The sequence below is a fragment of the Zootoca vivipara genome, chromosome 11 (assembly GCF_965207765.1).
Source record: "Zootoca vivipara chromosome 11, rZooViv2.hap1.1, whole genome shotgun sequence".
Classification (NCBI taxonomy): domain Eukaryota; kingdom Metazoa; phylum Chordata; class Lepidosauria; order Squamata; family Lacertidae; genus Zootoca; species Zootoca vivipara.
This window is the reverse complement of record NC_142594.1, coordinates 16,647,930-16,675,613: the sequence shown is the minus strand read 5'-3', so window position 1 is coordinate 16,675,613 and position 27,684 is coordinate 16,647,930. Positions and strand designations below refer to the sequence as shown.

Sequence of the window (27,684 nt, the reverse complement as noted above, 5' to 3'; positions counted from 1 at the left end):
ATATAAATGAGCCTTTTGCCTGTATACGCAGCCTGTTCTCTCTTCTCCCCTTCATAGTGGCCACAATGAAATAATTAGAAACATCTAATTAACCATTGTATCCCCTTCATCAAAAACTTGAAACTACTTCCACATTTCACCAAGGCATACTGCAAACAAGATATAATGCCCAGTGCAGTTTCTGGTTATGTGGGAGACAGTGGGATGGAGGGGAAGAGGAACATCATGCATATGTGTCACAGGTGGCTACTTTAGAGTAACAACTCCTCACAGCTCTGCATTTTATCCTTTTATTGGTGCAATCTATTTACAGTGCTGAAACAGTGCTATATACAGTTTGTCAGTACAGTACATGTTCTCAGTCTGGCGCAGAACCTCCGAATGGGGATTCCCGCGTTTTCCTCCAGCAAAGTAGCCTGGGAATACTAAATCTCCTCCCCCGGCGCTTCTTACGCAATTCCGGGGTCGCTGGGATCGGTCTCTTTCCCACGGTTTCCCTGCTTCCCCTTTCCGTTCCCAGGCGGCGCCTGGGCTCAGCTATCCTGCCTGAGCCCGGGCTTCTGCTTCCTGAATCCCCACTCGAAATATCCCCCTCCCCGCTCCCACTTCCGCTGGGCGAGGAGCTCGTGTTCAAGATGGGAGGGGGCTGTCTGTAGCTCCTGTCCCTCACAATTTGTAAAAATATTAAGTAATTCCATTAAATTCCATGGTCTCAAGTCATATACAAAAAAAATCCTTATAGTCCAAAGGATACAGCTGAATTGTTAAATGACCTTCAGAAACCCCACTTCCACAATGGCTGTGCCATACTAATCTAAAGGAAAGCTTGTTACCGAATTAGCTTAATCCAATACTCAACAGCATTAATAGAATGAAGGGCACTAAATTTAGTATACATAGCTCCAGAGACAGTTGTTTGGATTAATCAGACATGACTTTATCCAAGCTTAGTTGACAAAATCCACAAATGGTATTTACCAGTTAAGGTCATTAATGGTGTCACTTTAAAATTTCTTAAAAGGTGCTCGCTACTTATTCTATATACTCAGACCACACAGCATGGAAAACCTATGATACGTAGAAGGCAGCCCTGTTTAGGGAATTTTTTAATGTGTGACATTTTAATGTATTTTAATCTTTGTTGGAAGCTGCCCAGAGTGGCTGGGGTAACCCAGCCGGATGGGCAGGGTACAAATAAATTATTATTATTATTATTATTATTATTATTATTATTACTTTTACAATTATTATTATTATTATTATTATTATTATTATTATTAAAAAAGAAAATACATTAAAGACAATTCCAAATCACCTGATTTTTCCACAGCATCAGAATACACTTCATAAAAGCAATTCACTACTTTTTATCCAATAATTTTATATTATTACTGTATTATACCTGTAACTTACTAATATGCAACATATAATCTTATATTTTTAAAAAACACCCAGAAAATTATTATGCTACAAAGGATCGTCTCATAAAAAAACTTCTACCTTCTTTGGCAACTAAATATTACAGTTTCATTCTTGATTTTATTCATTCAGATATATATAATATCTCTTTTGTAAATTCACTAACTATGAAGCATAGCACTCTAGCTTCAATGGAGCCTACTTGAAATAAATTTTGCTTAAAACTGCAGTCTAGCTTTGGCATTTTCTTACACATGTTCAAGGATTTCTAACATGTTAAACCTACGTACTCAGAGAAACGGAGGAATATTATTCTGTCAAAGAGCAGAAATTGAGATTGAAAAGTCTGCCACTATTATTAAGAACACAGTTTATAGTATCACATATCCGAGATAATAGAACTATTAAATGTAAACACGGTTACACCTGGCAAAGAAAAACCTAAGTGAAGCTAAGCAAAAGTCAAGTGTATCCCCCTCTTCTTAATGAGCTTTGTTTGGACTTATGCCATGGAAAAAGCAGATGGCACAAGCCATCGTTTTTCAAGGATGCATCAGGAGCCAAATTTCATAACATAAGCAATTACTAGATGACTGCTCACTTCACAAAATGGCATCATTGTCTTCTGTCCAACTAACATCTTCAAGTTCTTTGCATGAAGTGTTCTTAGTAAAGTGTATGCCTGAGTTTGTAGACTGCTTTCACTGTTGCACAGGGACAAATCGCTAACATGGTTACCTGTATAAGTTTGTTTCTCTTCTACAACCAGTTACAAATATTTTCCACATATGCAGCAAATCAGAGAGCTTAAATCAGTACCGTGTTTCTCATAAGACACGTCTTATATTTATTTTTTCCTAAAAAAAACACACTATGGCTTATTTTCAAGGGATGTCTTATTTTTTTCCTCCTGCCGCGGCCGGCATTGCTGCTGCGCCTATCACTATGTCTTATTTTCGGGTATGGCTTATATTCCTTGAATGCTTAAAAATCCTGCTATGGCTTATTTTATGGGTATGTCTTGAAATATGAGAAACAGGGCAGCTTATTCTAATACCCTTTAAACAATTCAACAAGCATATCCCAAGGACAGCACAACTGCAGGGACACTCTCTGACCCCCGATTCTACTCCAAACTGGAGATGAGTGCAGGAGGGTTTTTTTTTTGGTGTTGTGCTCTCTCGAGGTTCTCAGAGCACCTCAAATCCTGTCTCTTTCACTAGAAAGGATGGCTAAGCATAGAGCTAGAAAGGAGAAAGGGTAATTGTACCTAACTTCATCTTACATATTGGATGCAATGCACACTAACCACTTCCAGGCATTACTGCAATTGGCATAGATGCAACCACGCCAAACCAGATAACACAAGTGCAGCACTAGGGTTCTAACATGTTTGACTTTTGAACTTGGAAAAAATAACAATCCTAACGAGACTGAAAAAATATACTTACTTTCTAGTTCTTCTTTCTCAAAGTTTGTGTTGATAGTAGAGCTGATTTTGCCCGTATCCACAACAGCTTCTTCATCGTGACCCTAAAAAAGACAGAGCAGACATCCAGTTTAACACTATATAAACAGATTCTCCTAGTCAGTTACTTCTGAAAGCATTTTCTGAAATGAGCAGTTTAATGTAAGTTATATATTCCTCAAGTCTTCTGACTATGCATTCAAGTCTTTTTACCATATGCATACCTCAAGCTAGAGGCATGGAGAGCAGAATACTTAATTTATCTAGCTGGAATAAGTTTTTGTAGCATCTCTCATTGTCTGTTCAGGTTTCCGAACAGTGTGGGGTATATAGGGTCAGCAAGAGCACTCTTCCATAATTTAGCTGAGGAAGGATCTATAATTATTGTCTCAATTTGCTGTTACTTTGCTTCCTTATATTGTTTGGTTGATAACTGATAATTGTATTTTATTGAACTTTTGGCTTTTGTTGTATTAATATGTTTACTACTTTGGGGACTCTTAAGACAAAAAGTGCATATAAACCATAAAACCAAGATAGGCAAGGAAAATAAAGCTGATTATTTTAATTGTAATGTACTTTTTCCAGTATATGTATAATGGTTACAAGTTCACATCTCTCTCACTAACAGAAACCATGTTCCCCCCTCTTACAAGCTAACAACTACTCACAAAACGTACAGTGAGGGCCTTTCCCCCTTACATTTAGCTTTCTCACAACTATTTTCTTACTAAGTCAGTATTTCAGAGAAATCATGGAAAATCTATCTGCATCAATAAAGGATAGAAAGTGACTCAAAAATCTTCTAGTCTTGCAGAAGTTAACTCACAATCCTGTTATTAACATGCCATAAGCAGGGCACAAGGATTAAAAGGTACCAAATTCCAGAGTTGTCTGGAAGAAATTGTTTAAATAAACTATTCGGAAAGCCGAAGCAGATTAGAGATAGCCACACACATACTGCAGAAAACAGAAAACTGTATGTCCATGAGCCAATCAGGATAAATTTCCAATATAAATATTTATACTGAAAACATCCAAACTACTACCCACATCACTAGCAGATATGTAGTTAGAATATTTGTGCAATCACATCTACATATTTATGTTTCCATTTTATAAATGACTATGACGAAATTTAAAAAAGTGCTTGTCATATCATCTTCAGAAGGTTAGGAACCACAAAGAACACAGGGTTATTTTCTGGAAGCACATATTTTAGTATAAGTTTTTTGGCGATTCATCATGTTGCCCAGAAAGCCTGAGTGGAATGAAAACCAGTTTTAGACCCCAAATTCAATTGCCTGCCATAGTCCAACTTAATAGTTTTGTGTAAGCTTGTCTCGCATTTGAAAACAAGAGTTACTGAGTAACAGACTGTGCATCTTCTATAACAGGGAAGGGAAACTACTGTACAGTGATTCAAAGGAAGCATTAAAAACTTTGGGTGAAAACAAGCTTCGCAAATATAGTCTCTTTTTCAAGCTGTGCGTTTAGCAAGCACATTTTTATAATGACGCTAGAAAGACATTATGTTGCACATAATATCTCTCTCTTTTTACTTCTGCCAAGTTAAACATTAAATGCATTTCCGTATTATGGATTTTGTAGCTTAAATCAGCATTAAAGTGCTTTCCATTTAACTACTGGCTTCCATCATTTCTTAAAGAGTTAAGCTACTGTATATTTCTCATTCCAAAAAACTAAGAATTAGTTGGCAATAGTGTAGCATTGCAGAGACTTAAGGTTCTGAATGGCAAGAGAAAGGAAGAGAAAAGAATCATACTGAAAAAACCTGAAAGCCAAGAGGCACAAAATCTACAGTTCCAATCATGGTTTAGCCCAAAACTCATTGGGCAGATGTACGCAAATAACTACCTCTCTGCATCAGGCCCTTATGGGGATGAAGTGGGTTCAAGACAACCCATACACATTGAAAGGTTGCAAGGCTGCACAAGCCATCCTTGTACCTCCTCCCATAATACTAATGGGCCTGGCGGCCACATACCCCCCTCATCACAAATTTGGTGTGAGTGAAAAATAGTTAATATTGCTAAATAGGGCCTGGTGAGCTGCACCCAAGGGTACTAAAAGAGCTTGCAGATGTAATCTCAGAACCTCTGTCTATAATCTTTTGAGTATTCTTGGATAATAGATAAGGTCCCTGTGGACTGGAGGTGGACAAACGTTGTTCCCATCTTCAAAAAGGGGGAGAAAGAAGACCCGGGTAACTACTGGCATAGATACCAGGTCCTAGAACAGATAAGTAGAAAGTTGGTCTCTGAGCTTTTAGAAAAGAATGCTGTGATTACGAAGACTCAGCACAGGTTTCTCAAAAACATGCCATATATAGAGTGTATTCCACTCTAAGGCAAAAATCCTGCTTGTATCATATAATGTAGCAATAGAAACAGCTAAGATGCTCAGAATATTTCATTCATTTAGTGAGTGCATGACTCTCTACACAGTATTAATAAAACAAATCATTGCTCTCAGCAGCTTATAATCTAAAATGTGACATAAGGGAGACCCCCCCCCCCCAACGTATGCCAAGGGTGGGCAAACGTTGAGGGCCACACACACACACACACACACACACACACACACAAAATAACTAAGCCTTAACTAAAATTATTAAATGCAGATTCTTCCCCTCATTACTACCTCTATTTCCAGCATTGGAATGCAGTCTTCTCTAAAAAAGATAAGATTCTTTTCTTCTAGAAAAAAACCGTCATGAGAGTGCATCTTGCAAATACTGCTAGATACTCCTAAAAGGAGAATGCCAGGAAAAAAAGTTCATTTTTAGGTTACATATAAAGTTAAGACATGATTCACAATCATGACTGCAAGCTTGGTAGGGTTGCAAGAGAGAGAATTCTTGGTGGCTGCTCACTCCTTAAGAGAAAATAGACTGACTCCCTCCTGGTTGTCCTTCCACCAGCAGATGAAGATTTTCTTGATCTAACAGGCCTTCGAAAACAAATTACTTTTAATGAAAAGACTGGTGCCATGATGTTTTTATAATAATTATTGGTATAATTTTATATTTTTATATATTTTATATATGCATATATATATCCAGAATGTGGCAGCTAGAATGGTGACTGGGAGCGGCCGCCGAGACTACATAACACCAGTCTTGAAATATCTACATTGGCTCCCAGTACGTTTCCGAGCACAGTTCAAAGTGTTGGTGCTGACCTTTAAAGCCCTAAATGGCCTCGGTCCAGTATACCTGAAGGAGCATCTCCACCCCCATCGTTCTGCCAGGACACTGAGGTCCAGCACCGAGGGCCTTCTGGCAGTTCCCTCGTTGCGAGAAGCCAAGTTGCAGGGAACCAGGCAGAGAGACTTCTCAGTGGTGGCACCCGCCCTGTGGAACGCCCTCCCATCAGATGTCAAAGAGAAAAACAGCTACCAGATTTTTAGAAGACATCTGAAGGCAGCCCTGTTTAGGGAGGCTTTTAATGTTTAATAGATTATTTTATTTCATTTTTCTGTTGGAAGCCGCCCAGAGTGGCTGGGGAAACCCAGCCAGATGGGCGGGGTATAAATTTATTATTATTATTATTATTATTATTATTATTATTATTATTATTATATAATTTTGATTTTATCAATTATTTGTGTTTTCATGTTTTCTCCCCTATATGTTTAGTAGCTCTTATTTTTATCTACAAGCCACCTTGAGTCCCGTCAGGGAAGAAGACAGGTATAGTAAACATATTTTTAAATTTTTAATCAAAGTCATCTGCGCATACCAGGAGATGAGAACCTGTGACCCTCCAGATGTTGCTAGACTACAACTCTCATTATCTTTGACCACTAGGGCTGCTTATCTAGGGCTGCTGGACACCAGACTCAACAGCATTTGAAGAACTACAGATTCACCATTCTTGCCATAGGCTATGGTATCGCCTAAGAAAAGGTTTAATTATGTAGCATTTTTAACTCTTGTGTGCATTCAGATTAAAATGTTTTTATCTATTAACTTTTAAACTTCTACCAGCTTTTTTATGCTTTAAAAATCACAGCACAGTTAACTACTTTTTGCCGCATACCATTAATGATCATTACATTTGTATTTGTATTTACATTTCCCTCTCTTATTTGGTTATTAATACTGATGATTAATTTTCAATTCATTATGAGGTTTGATTATTGCAATGTTGCTTAAATTAAAAGCAACAGAACTGCTTACACTATGCCAAAGGGGGGGATATGTTTTAGAATGCTGTTTATACCAACATTGTAATTCAGTGTCCTTAGTCTTGATTGACACATTTGAAACAGACATTCTTTGCCAGCTCACTCATAAAGGAGTGGCCTTCAAAATTATATCATGTGAAAGCTGCCTGTCTATAGATTAGATTACTGAAAGGCATGTGTGCCCTTGTAAATCTTCCCACTGCATTGAAGGCATGCCTGTTTTAAAAAATTAGAATACAAATACACTGAGATTGAAATTATTCCATGAAGTAATAGTAGCCTTAACCCCATTCTTAATAATTTTTGTCAAACAACTTGAAATTAACAAAGCTCTGAGTTAGGAACTAATTTTCTGCTTTAACTATAATCCTTAGTCTTCAATATACTATATCTGTTGCTATAAACAGAACTTAGTCACATAGGTTTCCAATACTTAATAACGTGCATGTAAAACTCGCTCAACACATTGCTGAGTTTGCAGCTTTCTAGGACACATCATGAAAGTCACCATCTGCTCTGTGTCTTAGTATACTTTTCTGTGTCTGAAAAGTACATAACTGAAAGGTAGTGAGATTTATACGAACCTATTTAGCTTCCCCAGTAGTCCAATTCCATGTAGAAAAAGGATTGACTCATCAGAAAGCTGAATAAGAGGGGCTTTGCAGTCTTTACAAGCTGTTACATGTTCTGACACAATAGAATTAGGCAAAAATTCAACCTAAATACAGACCCGTTTGCTGAAAAAATGCAGCATGATAGGTAATATGGTGACCAAGAATTTCTCTAGTACTGTACTTTTTAAAGCTGTTTTAAGATACTGGATCTTACAAAATCATTTGGTAGTGAATTTCATAACTACCGTATGTATCATGTTAAAAGCCTTCAACCTGCTGCCAATCAGCTTCATTGCATGACCCTGAGTTTTAGGATTGTTGAAGGAAAACAACTTTCTCTGTCTTCATACTGTGCAAAATGTTACTAATCTCAAGCATACCCGCCCCATTTGTTGTCTTTTTTAAACAAAAGCAAAAAACTGCCCCAATTGTATTAGCCTTCCCTTGCATAGAAGATGCTTCAACATAATCAACTGTGTTGTTCCAGACATTTTTCCACAATTCCAGGAATGTTTTCCTGCTTGTCGCTGTCCAGATGAACTTATGGATTTTTTGTGCCATTAAAACCAGCTTTGCACTTATCTTACTTACATCAGTCATGTCAGATGGCTCTCCTAATTTGCATTCATCTTACTGTGTTTGTAAGTTTCTGACATCACAGCTCCCACCTGAGGCTACCGCAAGACATTTTAACACTGAAGCAAATATAAGGGGAAATGGGGAAGGAGTTTCTCATTGTCTTTGCAATTCCTACTGAGATGAAACAGACTGGAATCTGAATCTCTGCAGGCACTAGAACTATGGTAAATCAGGACAGGGACAGAAAGGAGAAACTAAGAGGATCCATAAAATGCAGAAACACTTTGAAGTATGCATTTTCACCAACAATTTGCACTGTTTAATATTAATCAGCGAGTCTTCTAAGAAAAGTATGATACCTTAAAATAAATGTTGTAAGTTTATTCTGATCAAAGCATGTCCTTAATTTGATTAGCATTCTCAAATAACTTTAAGTGTTCTACCATCACTTTTTTAAAACACCACAACTTTTAATTGAACTAATGCTGTCAGCTGAAAGAATGCTCATCTAACAGATGGGTAATGTAAAACTAAAGTTGCCGTAATATTTTTGCTTTGTGAAAAATGCACACTATCCTACCTACATTAAAGGCAAAAAGGACCATTACACTTAAGGCCAATTCATCAGATACATGTACATGTTTATATTTGACAGGGATTTCACCAGGGTATATGTTATGACAGTAGAAATCAGCAAGAGCACACTTTTACACACTTGTATTTCAGACATGGCAATCCACCCCCACCCCATTATGCGAGGCAGCAAGGGGTTTGGACTCAGGAGAAAATCTGCTGAACAGGTGGCCACAATGCATGCTGTTCACCACTGGAATGTAAGGAGGTGTGTGCTAATCTGAATTTATGATATGGTTTATCTCAGTAGATAATAACAGTATAAAATTGACAGAACTCTAATATGACATGAGACTGATGAGGTTTGGTGACCATGGATCAAGCTGGATTCCAGCTGAAACGCATTTGGCCATATTCTGCCTTCACCCACATCTGACCAGAAGATTAACACATGCAAATTTTGTTTTCAAGTACATGATACAAAACTCCTCATGAGATCCATCCCCACAATGGTAAGGTGATTTAAAGGCAGATGGCAGACAGAGAGTATACTTGTTTCCCCACTCCTTCTAGTGTAGGTTTATGGCAGCTTCTGTAGGCCTTTTAGAATAGTTAGGGAATCTTTTACTCTTTAATTAAGGTGTGTATGTAATGGAATTTGCTACCTGCTTAGCCTGTAACTTTGCTGTCTAAAGCAACAGTTTCATATATTCTGTCACTCCTGTTTTAGATAATAAACCAAGCTTTATTTCTTTGAGTCAGAACTTCTTGTGGGCATAAGATTAAGGGTTAACACACATCCGTAACAAGCACACGTTATAACTCCAGGAAAAGATCCTAAACCTCTCAGTAGTGAACATGAGTGGTGGCTGTGCACATGCGGGTCCATGTACACACTCATAACAGAAATACATGAAACAAGGGCAGGGAGGAGGCAGGGCTATGCTGGCCTGGAATGAACTGGATTACAAGCTGTTTTCATAGCTTTTGCTGGCAAGTATCAAGCCCAATGATGCTGCTGCGGCTGCTGCCACCAGCGTCGTCGTCCCCCACCCGCCTGCAAGCGGCTGGGTAGCAGATGTGGCAATGGCTTTACCACTATTCAAGGCTCCACTGGCAGGCAGGGTTGGAGTTAGGATAGCAGCCTAAACTTAAAGACCACCTTTCTATCATCCAGTGCACAAGCAGAAACTTCTTTTTTTAAAAAAAAAAAAAAAACCTTACAAATATGGACAGACTTTACCTGATTTTATATTACGATTGTTCATGTAATAAAAGCTGATATACCACTGAGATACTTTCTAAGATTCTCAAACATATTTTCTTTACATGCAGCCACATTGAAAATCTTTTAACATGACGAAGGGTTAGACTTAAATCATATTAAATCAATATCCAAGTTAGCAACCACATTATTTACTACAGCAAGATATATTCCTAGAATATAGCAAAACAGAATGATAAGTGGGGAATGAAAAGTGAAGTCCAAGAGACTACTGGAATCAGACATGTTTAAAATGTTGGCTACCTCCATATTGATAAGCCACTTAAGTAAAGCTATCTAGGCATGTTCTGCAACTTCTATCAAATACTGAACTCAGGAAGCTTTTTCTCACTAACTTTAAACCATACTGTTTTCCAATAAAATAGTTATCCTCTACTGAACATGATACTGAGAAAAAGATCTATGATACTAGTTTCACAAAGAATGCTGATGAGCTTCTAATCCTGATTATGTACAGATGACCTGCCCAAGAATCTTACATAGTCAAAAGTTTACTACAGACCTAACAAAAATTGCATAAAGTGCATAAAGGAGAAAAGAGTGCTAAGAAAGTTTGGTGGAAGGTAAAGTTACCGTAGATAAGAAACCTGTAATTTCACAAGAAGACATTACTTTTAATACATTTTAGTTCAATTTCCTAACATACATTACCGTAATCCTGAAAAAATCTGCCCTCTCTAGAGATGAGTTAATAAGTAGTACTATTAATTGTATTTGAGTCAAAGTTTTCAGTCACACTTCTAAAGCTAAAGGAGTTTATAAAAAGACTATATAGCTAAATTTGTATGTATATTAAACCCTGATATTACAAAGGTTTTCAAGACAATTATTTACACAATCTGACATACAAGAGTGAATATCATGAGTTCTAGCCACTTTAAAATGTTATTTATTTGAAAGAAGTATTTACCAGCTCCTTGTCTATATGTGTTCCTTCCATGCTGATGCTGAAGAAATGGAGAATGCCCTTGTGCAATTTTGCAGTGCTATGAGCCTCAAGAAACCAGACAACACATAACTGCTTTATAACAGTACAGTCAACAAAGATGTACAGCTGTATAAATCACTCTGTTGCAGCCAGTTATCTTGTAAAGATACTTAGTCTTCCAGGCCAGTAACTACATCCAGCACAGGTCACATAATAACAGAATTGAGGAACATGGCATGCCTTCAATTCCCACCAAGGGAACACCAAAAAAGGAATTGAAACTATGTGGTTTGTGACTTAACATTTAGCTACAGCAGTAGCTAAAAACAGCCTGCAATATGAATGTTTTGCTGTTAAGGCCCAAGGTTTCATCGTCACTGTGTTTGACTCAAATCCCCAAACTAAAAAAGGTCTCAAACACTGTACACATTTATATATTCATAAAAGCCAATTTTCTAGTTACGTTGAGCCTGAAAAGCTCTCTTAGGGATCTATAAAAAGTACTGCAGGTGGGAGGGTGGGGGAAGGAAGATCAATTCCCATTACAGAGCAGATGCCAAGAATCATTTTTAAAACTATAGCTTCTAAGGAACGAAATATAAGGTACAAGTTCCTACATACATATGTCTAGTTTGCACATAACACTAAACCATGTGATAGATACATGAGCAGGCTTCTGTGCTCTCCCCCTCCCCTTTCCTCCTCCCACATAGACAGGAAGAGGACTTTGCTAAAAACTATCTTGTCATTATGTAAGAAACCAAAATCGTGGTTTATAACTAATTTTTGTCTTCTTAACAATGCACTTTCTTACCCCAGAGTTTAAGAACATAAGAGCCCTGATGGATGTGGCAAAAGGAAGCCAATAAGATGCCTATAGGAAGCCCACAAGCAAGACATCAGAGCAACAGCACTCTGCCCATCTGAGATTACCAGCAACTAGTAATCAGAGACATATTGCTTCTGACAGTGGAAGCAGAACATAGTCAAAATGGCTAGAAACCAATAGACAGCCTTACCCTTCATGATTTTGACCTAATCAAGTTTCAAAGGAGTCCAACTTGGTGGACTTCACTACCTCTATAACATGGTGATGAATGTAATTAATGAAATGTTTTTTTTTAAAGTGATTTTATTATTTATATGCTGCCAATCTGACCGGCTTGGCCCAACTACTCTAGGCAGCTCCCAACAAAATATTAAAAACATGTTACTGTAAAAACCAAGCCTTTTATATATTTATATAACAAACGTGTGTGTATGTGTGTTGAATTTCATAGCACTATGGCCACTGGGACACAGGTGGCGCTGTGGGTTAAACCACAGAGCCTAGGCCCTAGGGCTTGCCGATCAGAAGGTCGGCGGTTCGAATCCCTGCGATAGGGTGAGCCCCCGTTGCTCGGTCCCAGCTCCTGCCAACCTAGCAGTTCGAAAGCACGTCAAAGTGCAAGTACTGTAGATAAATAGGTACCACTACAGCAGGAAGGTAAACGGCGTTTCCGTGTGCTGCTCTGGTTTGCCAGAAGCGGCTTTGTCATGATGGCGACATGACCTGGAAGCTGTACACCAGCTCCCTCACTCAGCCAATAACATGAGATGAGTGCCACAACCCCAGAGTCGGTCATGACTGGACCTAATGGTCAGGGGTCCCTTTACCTTTATGGCCCCTGTTCCTAATTGGTTTAACAACACTTACATCCCACACCAGGTCTTCAGCGTCACTTAAGATTAAGTCCAGGGTCACTGACTGGTTCCATGAGAAACTATTCTAGGACACAATCATTTAGGGTATCAAGAAATTTTTATCTCTTTGTCATGACTGGGACACATGTAGCCAGTCTACGTTCGAGTATCTGAAGTCACTTTTTACAACATTACATCCTATTTTTCATGCCTTCTTGATTTCATTCTCCATCTCAAGATCAACCTGGGTGTTTTGTTCACTGGACAATGGTACTAATTATTCTTTGGGCCTGGTGTTTCCACCCACAGCAACTATGTGGAGTCTGCCCTTTTGAGGATTTCTAGCTTGCTGGACTTTATGCCCGCTTTGAGGTATGGCATTACAGCACCTCCAGCACAACCTGCTCTGTCTTTCCTATATATATTTTAACAGAGATAACCCAAGTCTAACAGGTTTTTTTCCAGTCCACCAAGTTTCCCTTATGTCCATTACTGTATATCTATGCTCTTCTCTCAAAACCAAGGGCTCTAGCTAATGTCCATTGTGGCTCACAGGCTTCCAGCAGTAGCATATAAACACCCATACCTAGTGTGTTTGGTCTTTGGAATGTGGGTTTTACCCTATGGTGCCTTTGCTTCTCTAATAGCATGTGCCCAGCTTTCTCATTGCCTCGCTGTACCCATTCTCCATTTAAACAATGATAAACATTTTACTCCTCATCCCTGGAATGGAATGGACCCCACCCTATTAGTTTTAAAGGCTGCTCTGCCACATTTTTTATTTTAAGGACCAAATGCAAAACAAGTAGTAACCATAATTTTAACCAAGGACCAGATTCTTATATAACTAATACCTGGTTCTTAAACTATATTCCCAAAATAGAATGGAACATTTTATAAACACAGCCATAGAAGGCTACACCGAAAAAGGATAGCTGTTTAACGAGTACATTTTTTACAAAGCCAAATTTCAAATCTGCACATTTGCTATACCACACATAAATATACAGTAATGCAAGGCTGAGAAGTATGAGGTAACCTTTACAGTTGGGGCTGTTTAATTATTGTTTATAATACTTATAAACCACTTCAAAAAAATTTAAATCCCAAAATGATATACAAAAGTATATCTGTGTGTATATGTGTGTGTGTATATGTGTGTGTATATATGTGTGTGTGTGTGTGTGTGTGTGTGTGTGTGCGCGCACATGAGCAAATATCTATTGCAAACTTAAAACAAATGGTGAATTCCCTTAAAAATAAGAGGTTTTTAGATGCTATAATGTCATCTAATAAATTGAATGATGGTACATCATCAGCTTTCAAAGGAGTGGAGCGGGGTAGGATGAACACACAGAGACACACATATACCTTCACAGGTGACACACATTCTGGAAAATGTCAGAAAAATTCAGCAGTGCTGAACTTCGGTTTGTGTTTGTCAAATGAATGCTCAGTCTTTCATAAGTTCCTACAAATGTGAGAATTATTTTTGTTGAAAGCTTTCAAATATCACTTGCTTCCTACTTCTACCTAGACCAATGCAGTACTGCAGCAACTACCCGGTACTTCTCAATCTCCTCCTCCAAAAAAAAACCAGAGAGAGAATAAAGCTTATAAGACTGTCACAAACCAATACAGGCATGATAGGAGGAATCATTAAGCCTGATTCTGAAGTCCTCTACTGACCCACCTACAGTCCTCATACAGTCCAATCATTTATTATGCCACAAAGTAAAGGAAATGACAGAAGGGCCAAGGCATTCAGACAATTTTCAAACCGAGGAAAAAGACTGTTTTTGAAAGCCAGGTCCACGTGACATTGCTGTGCTCATTTAATGGAATAATTGAGTTGTTGCCACTGCCAACCTTTGTAAGTTGACTTGCACACTTTTATTCTTATCTGCTTATACTTATCTACTGAAATTATCACAGTATGAACTTCTGAACCAGAAAGTGAAGGTTCTTGAAAAAAAGTATTTAAAAAGTACTAAAACAGTAACAGACAGAATATGACATACACAATTTCATACAGGGTACAGTAATTGACTTTTGGGAAATGTTGCTCATTTTTGTCCAATCTTTAATATATGCCAGTACAGTCGTACCTCAGGTTACGAACACCTCGGTTTGCGAACAGTTTGGGTTACGAACTGCGCAACCCGGAAGTGTTTTCGCCCCGCACGCGCGACGCTTCTGCACATGCGCAAAGCGCGAAAATCGCACTTTGCGCATGCGCAAAATCGCGTTGCGCATTGCGTTCGGGTTACGAACTGCGATCTGGAACGGATCGCGTTCGTAACCCGAGGTATTACTGTACGGTATTTATATACAGTACAAGAGTAGAGTGATAAATGTGATATATAGTTTTTATATGAAATGAAATGTGTTGAACTGCTTATTTTCAAACATAGGTAAAGGGACCCCTGACCATTAGGTCCAATCGTGACCGACTCTGGGGTTGTGGCGCTCATCTCGTATTATTGGCCGAGGGAGCCGGCGTACAGCTTCCGGGTCATGTGGCCAGCATGACTAAGCTGCTTCTGGCGAACCAGAGCAGCACACGGAAACACCGTTTACCTTCCCGCAGGTGCTTTCGAACTGCTAGGTTGGCAGGAGCTGGGACAAAGTAACGGGAGCTCACCCCATCGCAGGGATTCGAACCGCCGACCTTCTGATCAGCAAGCCCTAGGCTCTGTGGTTTAACCCACAGCGCCACCTGCGTCCCATTTTCAAACATATGTTTCTACTAATACACTATTTCTGTGAGTTTTGTTTGGCTTTACTCAAGTTTTTGAAATATATGAAATACCTTCATGTTGCAAGGTATTGTTCTAAACATTTGCAGGTACATTTTCTGAACAACAAAATTATTATTTGTTTGTTGCATTTATGTCCCACCTTTTCCTCCAAGGACCTCAAGGTAGCATACAAGGTCCTCCCCCACCTCATTTAATCCCCACCAGAACCCTTTGAAGTAGGGTAGGCTGAGAGGCAGTGGCTTGCCCATGGTCACCAAGTGAGCTTCATGCTGAATGGGGATTGACAATTCATCTCTGTACACTGCCAGTGCTTGCATTTCCTTTATTAAAGAAATGATTTTACACATTTAAGTTTCTTAATACTGGGTGGGTAGACTCTCTAGTTATGAAGTCAAATAAAAGTATTATTATTGCACATGCACAGGAATTATTTCCAACAGTGTAAAAACATATACTATTGGTGTGCTTGGGGACATTACAAAGAACATTTCACAATATGTAATTCAGAAATCAGAAACCAAAGGTCCATTCTTTGGTATGTGGGCTGGAACTAGGTAAATAGACTGACAGACAGAATGGCACAGGACCAGCCCTATAGGCAAATAATACAACATTAATTTCAAATGGTTGGTGGTCACTATAATAGGAGACTGACAAGTGTGTGAGCAAGAACAGCCATATAATTAACTGTGCAAGCTCTAGTGAGTGAAATATGTAAAAAAAATCCATTTTGGCCTTTGGGGCCCTTGCTGTTTAGCAGCATATAATTAGATTTCTAAAAGGTCTGATATACCCACTAAATTGATTTTAGTGTCTCTTGAACTGGAGAGGGAAGTGGGGGAAGAACCATTGTCCTTCAATTCAAAACATGCCACTGCCTTGTCTAGGGTATTCAAATATAGGCAAGAGTAATAGCCAAGAGTAATTAGAAATTGCATATCATATAATCTGATATTAAGAGTCTATTTTTCACTACACTAAGCAGCTTGCAGTTTCCAAAACGCTGCTTAAGTAGATTCCATTACAGATGATTAATTTAAGTGAACACTAGCAGCAGTGTGACTTGAAGAAAGATAGTGCAGATACACTGAATGCATCAAGTCTCAACAAAGAGTGAAACAAATAGATTTTGTTCTTATAGAACTAGGTCAATCAGCAGAAGCACTTTTTTGGCATTTCCAGCTTGGTCCTCCTTTCATCACTGTGACAGAACATACTGTACTAAGCTACTACTACTTCAGTAGTTAGGAATAGACTCTGTTTAGCATAGGGCTTTACACTCAATAAAAATAAAGAGAACTCAACTCCCAATGTGTTCCTCTGAAGCACTGCTGATAGTATAACCCAAGCTTTCCTCTGAACCAGTGTACAACTCTAGACCTCAATTTCAAGCACGTTCCTTTGTGAAATGTCATACAAACTGTCATATGAACTACCGGTAAATGCATACACCACATTCAAAATTTGAAAACAAGAGTGTAATTCTTAATTGCTCCTACAATCTCCCCTGATTAGGCAAAAGTGATTATTGACAGAGCAAACAATAAATTATTGTCTTAAGATCATCAGAGCTGCTAAAGGAAAAGAACTGTCAGATAGAAATGTCAGCTGCCCCTTTTCTCAATCTCCTGGCAACAGAAAGCTAGCCTCAAGAATAAGCATCTTTTACCCTGCTGATATTCTGACCACTTGTTGAAGCAAGGCATTCCTCTTTTCTTGATTACAAACACACTTTCACATTCATATAAATGGTCTCTCATTAAAGATAAAATGAAGCAAGCCTTGAGACTTTATTTCCATATATTTTGAATCTAGAATACTGCATATGCTGTTCATCACTATATTAAATATTCTATTGGATCCCATTGCTTATGAAGAACTAGTAACAAGCAGTATTTTTAAATCACTTTTTTTGCTATCAACACTTAACTCTACACTCTGAAGAGGACTGATACCATATGTATCAGAAACAAAGAAGCAAGCAATAATTTGGAATCATTATACAAAAGCTATTTGAAAGCCTATGATATGCTTCCGGTCACATTCCAAACGTAAATTTTATACTCATGCAGATATTTAAAAGAACCCCACTTGCACTTAACACAAAGCTAAACCAGAGTTTGGCAGTAATGTGCAGGTTGCTCAAGCAAAGATCAAAGCTGTACTGCTCCTCGCTCAGCTGTTCTGCTCTCATGCTACCCAGGGAAAAGCCATGGTTTGGTAAAGCATTGCCCATGAATGTTGGGAGTGAGACAAGCGAGTGAGACAAGCGAGTCACAAGCAAGAACAAAGGTTTGTTCTTGCCTTATCACTTGGAGTTTGTCTGAAGGCACAAACCACAAGCCTGGGTTTGAACACAATTCTAAGACAAATCATGGCTCAGGAGCAGCACTGCGGCTGCAAACTTTGCTCCAACAACCTGCATGTATTCTCATTCATGCCAAGTCATGGTTTGGCTTTCTGTGCTACCAGTAACTAGATCACTGCCTAGATTCATTACCTGTTGCAGCACCATTTCTGTTATTAGCACAAGTGCACTTCAATTTTCATGTCAAACTAGTTAAGTTTTATTTATAGTTGTATCCTGTCCACACACACTTGAAGTACCCCACAACAGCTGAAGCCTTTATATATGAAGAAAAGAATAGCTGTATCTATTTACTGCCATGACCAAGATACTACGGTAGCCTCAGGAGTGCCAAGTGTGCAGTGTAATCTGGCACATCTACTCAGAAGTCAAATCAGAGAATCGCAGAACTGTAGTGCTGGAAGGGATCCCTGAGAGTCATCTAGTCCAACCCCCTATGCAGGAATCTCAACTAGATCATACATGACAGATGGCCATCCAGCCTCTGCTTAAAAACCTCCAAGGATGAAGAGTCCACCACTTCTCATGGGAGGCTGTTCCACTGTCGAACAGCTCTTAGTGACGGAAAGTTCTTCCTGTTCCTGATGTTTAGTCAGAATGTATATTCTTGTAACTTGAATCCATTATTTCGGATCCTAGCCTCCAGAACAGGAGAAAACAAGCTTGCTCAATCCTCCATGTGACAGCCCTTTAGATACTTGAAGGTTGCTATTATAGATGTTCTGTCTCCTCTTTACCAAGCTAAACAGATCCAACTCCCTCAACTGTTCCTCATAAGGCTTGGTTTCCAGACCCTTGATTATTTTGGTCAACCTCCTCTGCACACATTCCAGCTTGTCAATATCCTTCTTAAATTGTAGTGCCCAAAACTGGAGACTGTACTCCAGGTATGGTCTGTTTGACCAAGGCAGAATAGAGCAGGACTATTATTTCCCTTGGTCAGGACACTATACTTCTGTTGATGCAGCTTAAAATAACATTAGTGTTGTTGTTGTTGTTTTTGTAGCATCATCATACTGTAGATTCATGTTATACCTGTGATTTACTAAGACCCCTAGATCCTTTTCACATGTCCTACTGGCAAACCAGATGTCACAGAATCATAGAGTTGGAAGGGACCTACCTCCATTTTATATTTTTGCAGCTGGTTCTTCCTGCCTAATTGTAGAACCTGACATTTGTCCCTCTTGAAATTCATTTTGGCCCAGTTCTCCAATCTGTTAAGGTCATCTTCAATCCAGATAATGTCTGCACTGGCTTTGGCTACCCCTCCTAGTTTCATGTCATCTGCAAATTTGATGAGCATCCCCTCAATTTCTTCATGCAAGTTGTTTATAGCGAAGTTGAACAACAACAGGACTAAGACAGAAGCCTGAGGCATCCCACTTGTCAGTTTTTCCAAGATAACAAAAAGCCATTAGTGAGCATTTCTCCATCTTCTCCAAGTAAGGGACCTACTACTTGATTGTTCTTCCTCTTGCTTTGAACATAGCCACAGAAACTTTTTTTTATTTCTAACTTATCTTGCAAGCCTGAGTTCATTCTGAGCTCTGGCCCATCTTACCTTGGCTATTTGTGTATACCCTTCTTTCATGGTTTCTCCTTTCTTCATGTTTTCTTACACATTCCCTACTTACATCTCAGCTCATCTAAAACCTCCAATTGAGTTCAATGGGGCTTATTCCCAGCTAACTATGTATGAGATCACAGTCTAAAATGTTATAAATGAAGTCCTCACTGGCTTTCCACATATTATGTGTATTTTCGTAAGGCAGGATTTCTCTAACCAAGATATGAGAGCAGTGCCCTCTAGTGCCTCTGCAACAGAAAATCCTACATTTGTAAAAGCAAACTAAACCATAAACAACAAAAAATCCCACTGAAGCAGAGGCACCTCTAAACTATGTTTCAACTTGAAGTGAGATATATCATTATTTGGAAGTGTTTGTAAACAGCATATTCAAATATGTTAGAAGTCCTGAGCTGATACTCTCAGCCTTCATTTTAAAAAGGAGATGGGGTGGGGGGACAACAAGCACACGTCTCAAAATTACCCAAGTCGTAAATGACAGAGGTAGAAATAGAAGATCTTATGAGTGAGCAATTTTGTTCAAACATTTTCAGCAGCTGAACTGTACCTAGCTACCTCTTATCAGAATCTTACTAGGCAGGTCAAACAGTTTCTAACCATTTTATGCAAGCCCTGATCCTTCACCTAAGAAATTCTTTCTTATTTTGCATGCCATCAGTTCCCCAGCCCCCAGTCCTGCATCATCAACAAAATTAAGGAAAACACAGACACACAACAATTAATTCTGCAGGCAAGAAATAATTCTCAAAGATTCTCAAAAAGGAAGTTTAAAAATATTTTCAGAAAGGCAGAAGGAAGCAGCTATAAACCTCTATCAAGAGAACTTCAGAGCATTAGGCCTTGTCCTAGCAGGGGCTAATCTAGAATCCCCTTAGGATGTAATAAAGATTAGGTCATCATCAGAAAGTCTCAAATGCTAGGTGGGTGCTTATATGAGAGTCTTATATTAGAAAAAACTCCTTGACCTATCTACTGAATTTGAATGAATTGATGATGCTATTATTCTCCTCTGCCTCTCCTTTTAGGGCTTCCCTGGCATTAGTCGTCTTAATTCCCCTCTCTTCTCTGCATCTCATTTGAGGATTCTTTTTTAAATCTATCCTGCCTCTATTAAGATAAGAGCTTCTGTGCACCATAAAATATTCCATCACATGATTCTCTTCAGTGTAGTCCTAGACCTAGGCCATCAAAATGAATATTAAGTTTTGTCAATATTTTCAGTGGGGTATCTGCAAGCTAGCTCTTGAGCAAGATAAAACCAATGCACACAGTGTCATGTGTGTATTTGTAATCCTATTCTTACACTTCAGGCTATTTTATAGAGCTGCATGTTATCTAGAATTGTGTGTACAATTACTTACAAGGCTAACTAAAACTCACTCAAGGTGCAAAATAAAGTTAGAATTATTGTCCGGAACCATGAAATTCAGCTTACCAAAATGTTTCGTTCAAAAGGTGTCTTGATTAAGTCCTCAGCTAATACCCTTTCTTATTTTCACTAGTTTAGAAGCAGGCTAATCAAGTAGATTTGTTATTGCAAACAAAGTACATAACCTCAATTTAGCTGGCTTTTGGAAGAGCCAATAAAAAGAACCCCCCCAAAAAATGATAACATTGCAACCAAATGTTTTAAGCCAAAATACTTAACTCCTGTGAGACTTTAGAAGAGAATGATGAAGAACCAACCTCACAACGGAGTAATGACTGAATGTGATTTATGAAGGACAATGCCATCAGGTGACAAGTTTGTGTATGGCAGGAAGCCATATGTACAAGCTATTTTGAGTTAAGACATTTTTTTCTGGCACACACGTCTGTGAAATCCTATGCACAGTCCCACTATTAGCTAACAAAATAAAACAGAAGGCACAATATGCATACACAGGGAAGTCAGAGCAATAGCAGGTAGAAAATATTTCACCCAATATTTTCATCATATATTTTTTTTGGGGGGGGGACTATTCCAGCTATATTCAGTTGTATAAACAAGAGCTAAATAGCACTGCACAAATACATATAGTTCCTTGCCTTTTTAGGATAGCCTGGCATTTATTAGATTTCAGTACTGCATTTTAAGACAGCTGTATAAAGGCAGCCATGACGTTTTGAAATATTAAATGGTAACTGTGTTGTATCAAACCAGAGGGAAATGTTCTACATTAGAATCTGAAGAGTTCCATCCTTATCTCAGGCTCATGAAATGCTAGGAAATTATCTAGTTCACTTATTAGTTCCTTTCATCTTCTTAATCTCCAACAGAACAAAAAAATAGATTAGCATGCAAGCAAGGAGAGGGACCATCTTTCAGCATGTTCATCCTTCCTTGCTCCACCTACTTCAGGTGACTCAAAAGGAGGTGAGTGCTGTGCTTACCAGTAGGCCATGGGGTGAAGTTCACCCCTTTCTCTCATATCCAATAGCCGCCTGGTACAGCTAATTGCAACCATGGACACAGATGCACCTACAGGAATCATCAGTGCAGAAGAGAATAGTACTAAATAATTAAAGCTATTTTAGTGGATTGGTTAGTTTAAGATTGATTATATGACCCTCAACAGATACTGTAGAAAGCTGTGCACTAGGCTCATTTCAACGGTTCCAATACCCTTCCAGATTTCCAAGAACAGATTTCTGAGAAGCACTCAGGATGCTATAGATGTGTAGATTATAATATGTAGGATCCTACATGTGCAAGTACATAAATAGGAACCGCTACAGCGGGAAGGTAAACGGCGTTTCCATGTGCTGCTCTGGTTTGCCAGAAGCGGCTTTGTCATGCTGGCCACATGACCTGGAAGCTGTACGCCGGCTCCCTCGGCCAATAATGCGAGATGAGCGCGCAACCCCAGAGTCGGTCACGACTGGACCTAATGGTCAGGGGTCCCTTTACCTTTACCTTACATGTGTATAAGGTGCAGTAAGATTTGCTTGTCTTCCTAGGGCATTCCCACTTAATGATTTATAAGTGCCGCATAAAATGTGATGTTGCCTTTTACTTTCAAGGAATTTTCATATTAGTCGATAGGAAACCCTCCAAAAAGTTAGCATGCAAGACGCTTCAGAACAGAAAATCAACACAGATCCAACCTCTAGCAAAACATTAAATCCTAATGCTGGCATTTTCCATAGAAAGGTTGCCTGAGAAGAATGGAACATATTACCTGTGAAATATTATTAGTACTTGTAATACTACTGTGAAAGCCTCCAGACAGGTTCAGAAAACCTATACAGTATATGGTGCTTCAAAATGAAAATGGTAAAAAAGGCCTGATCAAAAATCATTGCCACAAAGCAAAAAAGTAGGTGCAATTGAACATTCTAGAACTACACATAGCTGAAGAGCTAATTGTTGCAAAAAGGAAATACGCACAGGTCTACATCCGTTTCATTATAAACACTTTCATATTAAAATAAATGAGTGCTCTTTTCTTCCTAGACAGGAAAAGAGAACTAGGCAGACCACAATCTATGTAAGCTTATGAGAACAGGGACCATTAACCCTCTCCATGATTGTAAAACCAAATCCAATCTTCTCTAGCATCTTTCAATGAATATATCATAGTCTCCTATGTAGAAATATATCTTAAAAGTAAATGTAGCAATTCGATTTTTGTAGTCAAGCGTTTCTCTACTCAGAAGATTAATGAGCCCCCACCTCCTTGAAGAAGCTGGAACCACCGTCTCCTTTAGTAATCTGTAAGAATTCAAAAGATGCAAAATTATTCCCTCAAAAACTATTCTGATCAAAAACAAAACAAAATATATTTGCAACTGATCACTCATACTCAGCATAATGAGAGGATAGTCAAAGAGCGCAAGAACCCACAGGGTCAAAGGAACCACTGCAGATTCAGCAATAGGATCAAATGCATCCTCCCTTTCTTAGACCAGCGTTTCTCAACCGCTGTTCCGCGGCACACTAGTGTGCTGCGAGATGCTGGCTGGTGTGCCGCGACGCGATTTGCATTGTCACGTGCCTGGTGGCCGCCAATTAACAGCACTGACCCGCCGGAAAGCAATATTTCTCCTCCTCTTTCCCAAAGCTCAGTGCAAACGACTGGAGGGTGGTTTTAGACAAACTTAAAGAAGCTGGCTGGATGAGCTCAACCTGAAACTTGCTGAGCAAAGGATTGTGCTGGCAGAGAAATCAGCGGCTTGTGAAGCCTTATTACATGAGATTGCAACCAACACAGCAATTGGCAAGTGTTTCTTACAGTCATAATTATATAGTCAATATAGGGCGGCACAGAGTTAAATTTTTTAACTTTTTTAATGGTGGTGTGCCTCGTGATTTTTTTCATGGAACAAGTGTGCCGTGACCCAAAAAAGGTTGAGAAACACTGTCTTAGACACTACCCTTCCCAGAGTAACATTCTGACTGTCTGCTGTCAGACACTTAGCCCTAGTTGCAAGCAACACTAAGATGAGGCAAGGTGGAGGGCAAAGGTGCTATATAAATGAAAGCAGTGCTAAGATGAGAGACATGGATTCCTGCCAAACGAAAACTGCTATATCTGTGGGATCTTTCCACACCAGAAGCCTTGGCAAACAACTGGGTAACTTTTAGAGATACACTCCAGACAAAAAACCTGGCATGGTTTCCAAGTGTCACTTCTGTGTGACAGCTGAATATCAAAAAGAAGAACAGACATTACTGTATTTGGATTTAAAGGACATCTACTAACCACAGGAAAGGAGCAAATCCTGTGGCTTTCTTTTTATAGTTTTCCTTTGTTTGTGGCTGTTGGCAAACCTGGACAAGAACCTCTTGTCCAAGAGGTTTTAGGAGCCCTACTTTTGTTCCCCTCATCATAGATCAGGAGTGATAACTCTTTTTCTATTACTGTCTTTTGCACAAGTTAGCATTTTTTATTATGCCACCTTCAGTGTGGAAAAACCATATTTATTTGACATTTATTTACTTTCATTTAAATAGGGATACTCTAATTAATACATAGTTCAATACTACCCACAATGTAGTCCACCACAATTGTTTTACCAAACCAATGAAAAAATAGACCACTACCTTTCTACATAGATTATATCAAACAATTTGATGTAGATGTAGATCCTAATGTGCAGCAAGCAAGTTAAATCCAGTACTTAAATTGTTTGCCACATGGAACTAATGCATATCACTCTTCAGTGAACAAACCAAATGATAGAGAGGGAAAGCTTTTACACTGGATTGTTCACTTGCCTAACTTCGTTTGCTATCAGAAGAGCTCTCCATCTCCTATTGCCATTTAAAACTAGATTATCTGCCATGGCACAGTCCCAAGGAACCTTGGGAATGAAAGCAACATTAGCAGCAGGACAAAGTCACGGAAACACTCAATAAAAATCCTGGCTAACTCATCTAAAACGCAAGGGGGCAAAAAAAAAATCTGTGATGAACCACTAATGTTTTTTTTTCCTAGAACCACTTAAAAATGCGGGACAGGGTGGGGTGGCGGGGAAGAGACATGACTGCACCTCATTTCACCCCCAGCCGTGAAAGGAAGTAAAGTGAATCACTGCTGAGTTATCTGCCACTGCCTTGAGCTCTGAGGACAAAAGAGCGGCTTTGGGTTAGCCATGTGTTTGCACTCACAAAGGAGTCAAGAGGAGGAGGACCGAAGGCAAGGCATCTCACGGGAGATGCCCCTACCTCGCCTGCTGCACTGTGCCCAGGACACATGTATTATTATTATTATTATTAGTTCCCATAGGACAGGAGAGGCCAGCCCTGACCCCCTGCAGCCTGCCCATTTTTATCCTCCTTTACCCCGTTTGACACTTCCCACCCAGAATGAAGGGAACATGGCAAGAGGGAGGGGGGAGCTTCGAACAAAGAACCAGGTTCCCCCCCTCCCTCTCCCCTCTCTCCCCACCCCTCACCCTATCAAGAGCTCTTGCCTGAACAAAAGCAATGAGCCCAGACCAGCAGGAGCTGGTTGTGGAAAGGAAGGAGACACGCGCCTCCCTCCATTTCTCTCTCTCCTCCCTCACACGCGCCAAGTGGATGATTCGGCGGAGGTGGTGGTGATGATGATGCTGAAGAGAAATGTTTCCATGTGCAAGACCGTCCCCCCCCCCCGCACACACCCTCAAGTCTTAATTCCATCCACGTGTCACAACATTATTGCTCCTGTTGTCGTTGTTCGTAGTGTTTGGCTGCGGAGATGAAGGGGGGGAGAGCAAGCGCGAAGTGGAAGGAAGGGCTGAGGGAAGGCGAGAGAGAGAAAGAGAGGACTGACACCTGTCGGTTTGTGCGTGTGTGTGAGGGGGAGACTCAAGACCGGAAAGGAAAAAGCGCCTGGCTTTGTGTCGCCTCCTCGGGCATTAATCCCCCGCCACTGGCAGCGGCAGCGGCGCTTCCCCGTCACGGAGCGAGGGAGCCCAGAGAGGCGCCCGGCGGGGCTCCGCCCCCACAAAGAGGCGCAGCGGCAGGAGCAACGGCCGCCCGAGCCCTCAGCCCAGGGGAAAGGCGGGAGAGATAAAGGGGCGCGAGCGCCTCCCTCCACGTCCCCCCTCCCTCTCACCCGCGCGCAACCGCCGCCGCCGCCGCGCGCCAATTTCCATCCTGCCTCCCGCCTCCTCCCGTCGCTCTTCAGTTACCGTTGTGAGTAGCGGTCTCATCTGCTCCCCCGACCGCTCCTCCTCCATGGTGCAGGGCTCAGGAGGAGAGAGGGTGGCTGCGCTGGAAGGAATAATAGTACTAGAACTAGTACTACTATTACTAGCCGGCACTGTTCCTTCTTCTTCTGTCGTCGACGTCGGCAGCACAACGAGGCTACTGACTCGGCCGGCCGCTTTCTTTTTTTTTCTTTTTTGCTCTCGCCGGGAGCCTAGCCGGCTCTACGCTTGGCCGCGCCCCTCGCCCGCCTGCGCGACTGGCAGCAGCGCCGACCAATCGGCGAGGGAATGCGGCTCCACCTCCTCCTCCTCCTGGGCCGGAGGGATGACGCGGAGAGGCGAGGCGGCTCTCTCGCTTCTCTCTTTCTCTCTCCTCAGAGGCAGAGGGGGGATTTTCGGAGTCTGAGGGAGGATTTACGGCGCGACCTTCCTCCTCCTCACTCAAGGGGAGCCCTTCATGCAGGGCGGCGCTGCCTCTGCGTCCCCGCCCCATGCATGCTGCTGCTTAGAAGTAAAAGTCCCTCTGAGTACACAGAACACACACACGAGAGAAATCGAGCGAGGGGGAATAAATTGCTTCAGGGGGTTGTCGGAATAGGCGTCGACGGTGCTTGAGAGGCAATGTGGGGCGTTTTTTAACCACATCCCTTTGTGGCCCGAGGAAGAATGAATCGCTGTGCGGCTCAGGCAGTCTTGCTTTCACAGTGTTTAAAACGGACCCCTTGAGGGGAAATAAAAAAAAATAAAACCTGCAATCCTAATCCACGCCCGCGAACAAACAACTATGGCGGATGAGATCATTAGGTGTGTCGTCCCCCCACCCTCACCCTGCTAACGTTAAATGGCTGCTTCGGAAGCTGAAATAGCTCAGTGGATGAGTAGGAGCCTAACGGTGTGCTCCTACATACGTGTTTGTTTTCGGAAGGAGCTGCCACTGAGTCCATCACCCTCTTGGTCCTCAGCCCAGGGTCGGGCCATCCATGAGGCAAACTGAGGCGACCGCCTCAGACAGTAGGATCCACAATGGGGCAGCAGGTCCCCATGCAGAGCTGAGCCTCAGAGAGGAAAGGATTAAGATGCACATGAGTAAAGTGCATCTATATAGGAAGAAGCCTATATGGATATTTTTAACTGAGCCATATTTCAAGGTGCAGATATAAGCAGTGGTGTTTTTTTCTGGGGGGACACAGGGGTACGCATACCCCTAAACATTTTGTGAATCTAAGTTTGGCCTCGTTGAGGGGCAGTATTTCAATATGAGTGGGGAAATGAGAGTACCCCTAAACATTTTTTAAGGGGGAAAAAGCACTGGATATACAGTTGCCAGACGTCCAGAATTTCCCAGACATACCCAGAACACTGTGGTTGGAAGCAGCATCTGGGCAAAATCGCCCAAAAAATAAAGTGTTCAGGGAAATCCGGACGTAATGTTACCCGTATTGGCAGTGTTGGTTTTGCCAAATTTTCCTTTAAAATAGTTCAAAAACTTGGTGGTGGTGGCGTTTTAGGCAAGCAAAACAAAAAGCTCAGCAACTTTGCAAAAAAAAAAAAGCTCAACCACTTTTGTGTCCTGATTTTCACTTT

The 27,684-nt window shown here is 40.5% G+C and overlaps 1 protein-coding gene across 7 annotated transcripts in view; it reads right to left on the bottom strand.

Annotated features, from left to right (window-relative positions):
• The window catches only part of SLC4A7 (solute carrier family 4 member 7), a 71,047-nt gene extending 44,557 nt beyond the window's left edge, over positions 1-26,490 (bottom strand). For 3 of the 7 annotated variants that reach the window (XM_035128762.3, XM_035128768.3, XM_035128764.3), the window contains exons 1-3: positions 26,083-26,490; positions 23,138-23,176; positions 2,871-2,952 (exon numbers count right to left, since the gene is read on the bottom strand). In XM_035128762.3, the coding sequence (XP_034984653.2) occupies positions 2,871-2,952; positions 23,138-23,176; positions 26,083-26,130 (169 nt within the window). In that variant the 5' untranslated portion in view covers positions 26,131-26,490. Of the gene's footprint in view, positions 1-2,870; positions 2,953-11,060; positions 11,291-23,137; positions 23,177-26,082 lie in introns of those variants that run through there. The other 4 variants (XM_035128763.3, XM_088653932.1, XM_035128765.3 and 1 more) reach the window with 2 other exon arrangements.
• Positions 26,491-27,684: the final 1,194 nt, after the last annotated feature.